General features: G+C 51.0%; 1 protein-coding gene across 1 annotated transcript; it reads left to right on the top strand.

The window, feature by feature from the left end:
* The first annotated feature begins 73 nt into the window (after positions 1-73).
* On the top strand, positions 74-4,931 carry VAX1 (ventral anterior homeobox 1). Its single transcript, XM_015867401.2, has 3 exons — positions 74-358; positions 1,920-2,107; positions 2,980-4,931. Exons 1-3 carry the CDS (start codon positions 121-123, stop codon positions 3,529-3,531), a joined length of 978 nt encoding a protein of 325 aa, XP_015722887.1. The 5' UTR covers positions 74-120; the 3' UTR covers positions 3,532-4,931.
* The last annotated feature ends 4,484 nt before the right edge of the window (positions 4,932-9,415 follow it).

The following is a 9,415-nucleotide window of genomic DNA, read 5'->3' as shown; positions in this document are numbered from 1 at the left end:
CGCCGCCGCCGCCGCTCTTTCTTTTTGTTATTATTATTATTATTATTATTTTCTATTTTCCTTTTTTTTCTTCTTCTTCTTTTTTTTTTTTTTTTCTTTTCTTTCTTTTTATTGCACTACATGTTTGGGAAACAAGACAAAATGGACGTTAGATGCAGCACAGAGACTGAAGCTAATCGGGTCTCGAAGAACGGACACAAGGAGGGCAAGGACAGCAAAGGGGCTGAAGGAAATATCTCTACTTCTTTTCTGAAGGAGCAACAAGGGACTTTTTCTGCCTCCGCAGCTACCGAAGACTGTAACAAAACTAAATCTGGTTCGGCGGACCCGGACTACTGCAGGAGGATCCTGGTTAGAGGTACGAGCTCTGGGTGCTCCGCAGGGTGGGGAAGGTGCGCCGCGCTCACGCTGCCTTATTTCGGCCGCAGCGCTTCCCTCTGCCATGGGATCGGGCCGGGCACAACCCGGGGGGTGCGGTGCTGCCCCGTTCCGGCTGAGGAGCCCCGGAAAGACGCGGTGCATCGCGGCGGAGTTCCCCGCTCCTCTCCGCCGCCGCCCGCGGGATCCGCCCGGCCGAGGCCCACAACGCTCCTTCCGCGCCCCGCGGGGGCCGGGCAGGGTGTGGGGCCGTCCCCGTGAGCCCACACTCAGCATCCCCGGAGAAGGGGGTGTGGGTGCAAGGCACCCGACCCGAAGTCAATGGGGAGATGACGAAGGGCTTTGTGTGCTTGTACACTCGGGTGGTTTGTTTCTCTCGTTTCTCTCTGGGCCGAAAGAAACGAAACCGTTCTGCCCTCGCCCAGTCCAGAAAAGAGAATGAAAAGAAACGTATATATATGTATATATCTGCGAAGGAACGGTGGTTTTCTCAAGGTGCGATGTGGGGGGAGGAGGGAGAGCAAGGCGGAACGTGGGGCCTTGGAGCAGTCCTTAATCCTCGCGCGACCGATTGACCCAGAGAGGGGCAGATTACGGCGGGTGCTTCCCTCTGATTTCATTTTAACGGGGAGGTAAATTTGCGGGCAGTGAAGTTGGGAGGGATTCAGGCAGCGTGGATGGCTCTGCCCTGGCAGTGGTGCCAATTGGGTCTGTCCTTTTCCTTCGCTCAGTGCTACAGAAAAGGGTTCGGGGGCTCTGGGAGCCTTCTATGGGGTTATTTCTGCCCTCGCTGCTCTCCTGTTTGCCAAATAAATCCCCCACGATGCCGAGCCCGGGTATCCCCATGCTGGAGGTGGGTAGACAGCCCACAACCTGCTTTTATCGCGTGGGAAACTTGTTTAAAGAAATTGAAATTAAAAAACAATAACAATAACAACAACAACAATAAACAAACAAACTAAAAAGATGGTTTATATTTTAGGGGGCTGCGATTGGGGGCTCCCAGCACACCCACAGCCCCGGGGAACAAAGGGCCGCCCAACCCCGTGGCCACAAAGCCCGGCCCGGAGCATCCCGACCTCTCGAGAACCGAGCTGGGCCGATTCGAGATGGATTCAGAGAGGGTGGTTTATTGCCCCATCGCCCCCTCCTTCCTGCCCTCTTGGGTTTGTTGTTTCTTGTTCCGTTCCTTGGCTGCAGCCCCTCAATATCAGGGCCCCTGCCCCAAGCCTGGCTGGAATCTCTGTCTTGAAAGAGGGGCGTAAAGGCTCTTCCTACATCACTTAGGAAGAGAAAGGGGGAAAAAATATACTAAGGAAGGAAAAAGGAATAGAATAAGAAAGAAAAAAAGAGGAAAAAAATGGAATAAAAAGAAAGAAAGAAAAAGGAAATAAAAAGAAAGGAAAAAAAAAGAAAAGAAGGGGGGAAAATAAAGGAAAAATAAAGGAAAAAAGAAAAACGGGGAAAAAAAAGAAAAAAATTAAAAAGAGAGAAGGAAGGGGTTGCTTGGCTGTAAAGCTGACTGTGCCTTGCTTTGCCAGATGCCAAAGGTTCCATCCGAGAGATCATCCTGCCCAAAGGCCTCGATTTGGACCGTCCCAAGCGGACCCGCACCTCCTTCACTGCCGAGCAGCTCTACCGCCTGGAGATGGAGTTCCAGCGGTGCCAGTACGTGGTGGGGCGGGAGCGCACCGAGCTGGCACGGCAACTCAACCTCTCCGAGACTCAGGTACCGCCGGGACCGGCCCCGCGTGGGCTGCGAAACGCCTCGTCCCCCCCCACCCCCTTATTCCTGTGGCTCCGCGGCCCTGCGCGCATTTTACGGGCCTCGCGCAGGCCCCGGGAGCGGAGGGATGGGGAGGGTTGAGTAGAGGCCGGGCCCGAGGTGCCCACACGCCGCGGGGACGCGGAGCTGAGCGGGGGGATCGGAGGCCTCGAGCAGGGCCGGGATGCTCGTGGCTCTGCGGACAGCTCCGAGAGCTGCTGCCGGGCTGCGCTGCGCTACGGCCGGATCTGAGAGTCCGTCTGTGTCCGAGGGGAGGAACGGCCCCGCCGGGTGTGATGGCAATGAGCCGGGAGCGGCCACGGCCCCGCAGCCGCCTTCATATTTCTGCAAAAAAAAATAATCATCCAGCAATAAATCCCCCTGACAAGCTAATTGGCTTTTTTTCTTTCCCCTGCCGGATAGCGGTGACAAGTTCAATAGTGGTAGGTTACAGAGACCGCCATGCTTTTTTTTATCGGGGGGGGGGCGTGGGGTGGGGGGTGGGGAGTATTTTTTTGTTTTGGTTTGGTTTGGGGTTTTTTTTGGATGAGCGCAGGTTTTCTCTCTAAGGCCAAATCGAGTTTAAAGGGACGAGGGAAGCGGGGTAGAGCCCGTGCGGGCCCGGCGGTGCGGGAGCAGCGCGGACCCGGGATAGACACAGCCCGAACGGGGCGTGCGGGGCTGCGCGGAGCTGTGCGGGGCCGCAATGGAAGGGAAAGGGCCGGATCCGCTGGCAGGAAGCTCCCGGCGTGCCCTAACCCAGCGAAAGGCCGTAGGGGGATTGGGGCACCTTTGCTGCCCCCGCACCTGACCCTGCCTCTCTCCCCGGCCCGCAGGTAAAGGTGTGGTTCCAGAACCGACGCACCAAGCAGAAAAAGGACCAGGGCAAAGACTCGGAGCTGCGTTCGGTTGTATCCGAGACCGCCGCCACCTGCAGCGTCCTGCGGCTGCTGGAGCAGGGCCGCCTGCTCTCCCCACCGGGGCTGCCCGGCCTCCTGCCGCCCTGTGCCAGCGGAGCGCTGGGCTCGGCGCTGCGGGGCCCCGGCCTGGCTGCGGGCAGCGGCACTGCGGCGGCGGCGGCGGCGGCGGCGGCTCCTGCCGGGGGATCCCCGCACCCCCCGAGCGCCGGCACCGCGGCGGGGCCGCCCCCTCCGGCAGCGCTGCACGGAGCGGCCGCCGCCGCCGCCGGGCACGGGCTGTTCGGGCTGCCGGTGCCCACGCTGCTGGGCTCGGTGGCGGGGCGGCTCTCCTCCGCACCGCTGGCCGTGGCGGGTTCGCTGGCGGGGAACTTGCAGGAACTGTCGGCCCGCTACCTGAGCTCGTCCGCCTTCGAGCCCTACTCCCGGACCAACAATAAAGAAAGCGCTGAGAAAAAAGCACTGGACTGACTCGAAGTAACTTCCCCGTATTTATATTTATAGTATCTATTTGTGGCGATATTTATGCCCCCCCCCTCCCTCCGTCCCTCTCTGTGAGGCTCCTTCAGAGGGCCGGGGCGGAGCGGGGACCCCGCAGCCCCCGCCTGGCCGGGAGCGTCCGTCCGTCCGTCCGTCCGTCCACCCGGGGTTGTCTGTCCGTGCGTTCGTCCGCTTTGGTAGGAAAGGGAGAGCGTACGGGGCGCTCGATGCCCGGAGACGATTCGGGGAGAGGAGCTGCCAGGTGATGCCCGGGTTGTTTTCTTTTGCTTTTTTTTTTTTTCTTTTTCTTTATTTCTTTTTTTTTTTTCTTTCTTTCTTTTCCCCCCCGGACTTCAGTGACTTAAGCACAAAGGTTTGGCTTTACACACCCCGTCACGGCACCGCTGCCCGGCCCTGGCCGCAGCCGGGCGCTTCCCGGGGGTCGTTCCTCTCTACGGTCGATCCCCGCTGCGGACGGAGCGCTCCGAGCCCGGTGGGACTCAGCCCCGCGCCGAGCTCAGCCCACGGGCTGCAGCAACGCCCTTTTTGCCTTCCGCCCCGCTCTGCTAAACGAGTCCGCGTAGGGAGAACGGAATCGCGACTCGATTTGCACCCAGATCCGTTGCGATGGTCGATTTTTTTTCCCCCTTTCTATTTGATTTGATTTTTTTTCTTTTTTTTTTCTTTTTTTTTTTTTTCTCCCACACAATTTCAGTGCGCATCACAAAGCCGTCAGCGTTCTTCCTCCTAAATAACCCTCTCGGATATCGCTCACACTTCAATTAAAACGAACGTAAAACATACAAAGCTCATCTTTGGTTGTTATTTTTGTACTTTAAGATACATCTCTGTAACGGCCTTATCCCCACCGCTTCCCGCTGCTGTTTTCTCCACCACCGCGTGTATCCCACCGGCTACATCCCGCATCGATCTCCCGTTCGATTCCAGTACTTGAATTTGCCAGAAAAGGGATTCTGTATTTACTTAATTCTTCGGGAAAATAATAATAATAATAATATTCCTTTGCTTTGGTTTGAAGTTTCTTTCTCTAAACTTTAACACATGGCGTTTACAAACTGTATAAATGCGTGCCACCAAACTGTAACCAAAAAAAAACAACAAACCCAGACTGACAACGAGTGGAACGGTTTCTGTAGTGCATAGAATTAATAATAGACCAGAAGTGGACAGAAGGAGCTGGACAGAAAGAAAATAGTAATTTTATTGTAAATTATTGACGTCGGAAGTCTCTAGGCAACTAGTCGGGAAATACGGAACGAACCGAGCGCTGAGCCCTTGCTACTAACTTTTGTTCTGAATGTTTTGGATATTTGGATGTTTTGTATTTATGTGGTGAGAGTGAAATATATTATATCTATATGACGACGGAATTAGGTGTATTTTCGTCTTATATTCGTAGCACCCGAACTGCCTCGATCGAACACTCGCGCTGCCACAAGAAAAAACAAACAAGCAAACAAACAAACAGACAACCCTGTCCCTACAGAACTCCCCTAAGTTTGTATATTTTATTGATTATTTTTAGTGTATTTTCTTCGAAGCGGATACAGGAGCCGCCAGCAGCCGGGCTGGATGCAGACATCGCTCTTCGCCCGCAGCACCCGGCGGCTCCGGCCCCGGTTCGGCCCCGTTCCTCCCGATGCTCCCGGCCCACGGGCGGCTCCTGCCCCACGGTGCTGGGCCTGAGCACTCTGCGAGTGTATTTCTATCTCTTTAAGTGCACAGAAATACATACGCGCTCACAGGCACGTGCCGAACGATGACTATTTAGAAGGGTTTTCTTAGCAGCTGGTGCCTCCATCCCGCTTGGCAGCCCAGCCCTGAGAGCTGTGCGGGGCAGTGACGGCGGGCAGCACCCACGTTTTTCAAAGCCCCCCCAGCTCCTGGGTCCCCCAGGGCCTCTTCTGAGGGGCATCAATGCATATCTGCCTGTGTCCCACCAGCGGGGCACTGCTGGGATGCTCTGAGGCCTGTCCCAGACAGGATGAAGAGGGAATGATACGATGGCTGTGGTGGTTGTGTTTTTCATATTGTTATTACTTTTGCTGCTTTTTCTTCCCTCCCCCCCCTTTTTTTTTTTCTTTTTTTTTTTTTTCATGAACTGAGGAAAGGCAATGTGGGCAAAGGAGGGTTTTGTGGATGACTTTTGAAGAAGCAACACTTCAGCTGCTGGTCAAGGTTGAAAAAGTGCAAGGGGAAGCAGCGTTAGTTAGAAAAGAGTGGAGTGTGGCAAAGCAGAGTTGCCTGCGGGAGACGGTGGTGTTTGGGCTCTGACTCACCGGTGTGTTCAGGGCAGCATCACCTCACGCAGAGTGGGGAGCCCTGACTGCCTTTGCCGAGGAGGTGATCACCATCCCTGGGCCCCCAAACCGGTGTGATGGCTTCACTTTGTACCGCAGGGACCTGTCTGCTTTGTTGGGGCTGATTCCTCACTGAAACCCACTGCCACAGGAGGACGTGAGCAGCGGTGTGCCTTGCCAGGGCTGCCCGTGTGCCTTCAGCCCAAGTAGGGATTTCTCCACTACTTTTCAGCTGGGGGTTTCTGCCTCCTCATACAGTTCTGCGAGGCCCCAGTCTGAGTGCTGGAGCCATGCTCAGTGAAAGCTCTCTGCTCCTAGCCTAGGACCATTTAAGCAACTGTCAAGCTCAATAGTCTGCACCGACACTGGCTACAACCTTATTCAGCAGCTTTGCAGTCCTCTTCAGCATACATATGAAAAGCAAACATTAAAAAAAAAAAATTATATTATTAATTGTTTGCAAGTATTTCTGAATAAGGATCTGCCGCTTGCTGCAGTGGAGTCTTGTATAAGCATTCAAGTGAAAGAAATACTTTGAGACGTTCTTCTTTGAAACATTCTTCTTTTTCCTAATGTCTTTATTTTATTTTATTTTTTCTTGGCTCCAAATCCCATCTGTCCCAGCTTCTCATGGAGACTACACTGGGGCTGGAAGTAGAGGAAATGCCAAACGCTGCACCCCACCAGGGAAGGAGATGATTTGTTTCTATTCAAACTCCCCACACCTCAAAACCATGGAATTCCCCTCTTCTTGTAGCTGGAAAAACTAGAGTACATTCACCTCATTTCTGTAAAAGTGAGGGGAAATGCCACCTGTGGCTGTGTTGCTGCATGGAGAAGTTAGAAGTCATACTCGCATGCACCCATATGTACTGCATGTCTGAACACAAACTGCTGACAAACAGGAGCCCCATTTTTCCTTTCTTTGCCAACTGTATCAGTGCTGTTCTGAGCCAGGCATGCTGCCTGCTTGTGTTGATGTGTTGAATTTCTTCCTCCTAGAGCAACACAAACCTCACTCCTGGAAGTAGCTGCTGCTACTAAAAGCATTATGCTACATCTCATGTGGAATCATTATTTGTGTCCATCCCTGCTGCACCTGAGCTTAAACTGGGGAATATTTAGTAGTAAAGCAAGTAAACAAGAAATAAATCTACTTCCAGTGTGATTTTTGAAGGAAATAGGGAAGGGTTTCTGCAGCAGGCAGACCTCATCAAACTTCAGCAGCAGCTGCACTTACTCAGGGTGATGAAGCAACAACAAAAGAATGGGCTGCTCAGGTTATCACAGCTGATTCTGTTGAGTCTGAGGACTATTTCACAGGTATATCATACAGCATTTGGTCCTGTGGCTCCCAGGAGGGTACAACTCCTAGAATCAGCTCCAGGGTGAACACAAGACAATGTTTGCCAGGTCCACGTAGGGGGAAGAGGAATTAGTCTATTTAGAGGGGTTTTTCAAAAGCATTTGTCCACCCACTTAACATAGGCCCTGCTTTATTTGCTGCTCCTCCACTTCCCTCATGCCAGGGATTAGTGCAGCCCCTGGCCACTTTGTCTCCATTTGCAACCCTGTCATCAGCCCGAGATACATGACCTTGTGACATGTAAAAAAGCACACAAGGTCCCTGATTAACTTCAGAGTATTTTATTTCTTTAGAGAAAAGAAAAACACTTCAAAAGAATAACTCTTGAACAGAATCAAATCGCAGTCACTGGCAAGTGTTTAACAAAATTACCAGGGAAGCGAAAGTGAAATCCATCGATGTAATGCTGTCTATGCAGCAGCCATAGCACGAACGTGACCCTGCATCACAGCCGTGGTCCTGAGTGCTGTCTGGCAGGAGCCAACACGCAACGTTGCTGACACAGAGGTAAGAAGCCTTCAATATGCAGCTTATTCCCCGTGTTAATTTTCTTTGGATAAGTATTGATGAAATTTAAGCACAGTGTTATTGCTTCTATATGTTGTTACAATTAATACTGTTATTTGTATCTGTAGGAGTGAATGACTCTAATCCGAATGTTGTCTTAAACGTTTCTAGTGGCAGTGAGTTGCGTGGTCAATCATATAGGGAAGAAAGATTACATTTTGCATATCCATCTTCTATTTTGTAGCAGTGTGACTAGTCCCTAATTCCGTCATTAGAAGCAAACAATGTGGATTTCACAAACAACCTTCTGAAACAACTTCCTTCCTTTTTAATTCTCTTTTACACGTTACCTCTCCTCCGTCTCCTTTCTATATGAACAATCAAAATCCTTTCAACTTCTTTTCATATGTGATTCTTACAAACTGCACTTAGTATAACTGTTTGCCAAGAGGGCTGCCTTTTCTTTTTTGTTCTCTCTGTGGAAAAAAAAAAAAATCCCACAAAAATAACAAATTCCCAGAGCCTTCCCCCCCCCCCCTTCAACTCTGCATCCCATTCTTCTGTTCGCCCCCCCTGCTGTGAGCGAAGACGAAAACATCTCATCGGTAGGGACTCACCCAGAACACAAACCTTTGCCTGACACATGGTGTTAGAACCAACACAAGAGGGCTGGATCACAGGGTGCAACTTCTGAGCTTCCAGAGCTGGTGTGAAGGAAATGGCATTTCTGACTTTCAGCTGAAGCAGCTAACCCATGAAGCAGGTGTAGCAGAGGACAAGTAACACAAGCCAATCCACACCAAGCTAAACCTTTGGGTATTCCTTATGCATTCAGTGATTCTGAATCAATGGGATTGGAGCTAGATCTGAAAGGTCTCTTCCAACCCAAGACACTCTTTGATTCAGTGGTTCTCTTTTCATTAGCCTGTCTGTGCTGGGTGACACCCATGAATCTGCAGAACATTTTGCAAGGAAACCTCAAGATATTCTAATATTTTTTAAGTTCCTTCTCTAGTTTTGTTTGTCTTATTTTAGAACATAGAAAATGCAGAGGTATAAAAATAAACTCATGCTGGAATGCATCATGTTGGCAAGTCCAGAGCTGCTGCTTCAGGGATTTAGGGTGGACGTTGGAAGGAAGTGACCTAGAATTGACAGAACTCTGGAAAGTTACTGAAACCACATCTAGGAAAAAGCTGAAGATCGCCATTCAAAAAGTCAAACAAAAGAAGCCTCCACCTCACATACAAAAGTGTTGTCAGAGTGAGGTTGGTGAAGAACAGAACTGTGTGTTCAGAAGCATGGAAGGATGTTTTCATGGCTCTAGAAGAAAGAGGAGAAATTAAGAACAGGAGAAACAGTGCTTGTTTAAGTCAAAACAAATTTGACAACCAATATAGTCAGTCATTTCCTGATACAAGCTTGATCTCTCTTCCTTTCCTTCTTTTTCATGCCTGTTCTTTTTAGATTAAAACCTTTAAACAGTGCCAACTGCTATATGGTCATAATCTCCTCGAGGCCTTTGAACAATTTCATGAACCTAATCCTAAATGGAAATCAGAAGTTGAAGAAAGTGTCTGTTTCCACAGAGAGCTAACTGGGGATAAACAGGCAATCCTAGCCATTCTGAGTGCACACTCCAAGATAATCTCTACACTTCTCTGGACACAGCATTACAAGC

The sequence above is a fragment of the Coturnix japonica genome, chromosome 6 (genome assembly GCF_001577835.2).
Source record: "Coturnix japonica isolate 7356 chromosome 6, Coturnix japonica 2.1, whole genome shotgun sequence".
NCBI classification, from domain to species: Eukaryota; Metazoa; Chordata; class Aves; order Galliformes; family Phasianidae; genus Coturnix; species Coturnix japonica.
The sequence above is the reverse complement of the archived record's forward strand: the minus strand, read 5'-3'. Positions and strand labels throughout refer to the sequence as shown.

Bases quoted from the DNA above. Each gene is read 5' to 3' on its own strand.
- VAX1 (XM_015867401.2), top strand. From the start codon at position 121: ATGTTTGGGAAACAAGACAAAATGGACGTTAGATGCAGCACAGAGACT. The intron at 359-1,919 runs GTACGAGCTCTG...TTGCTTTGCCAG, and splicing joins CAGGAGGATCCTGGTTAGAG to ATGCCAAAGGTTCCATCCGA. The intron at 2,108-2,979 runs GTACCGCCGGGA...CCCGGCCCGCAG, and splicing joins TCAACCTCTCCGAGACTCAG to GTAAAGGTGTGGTTCCAGAA.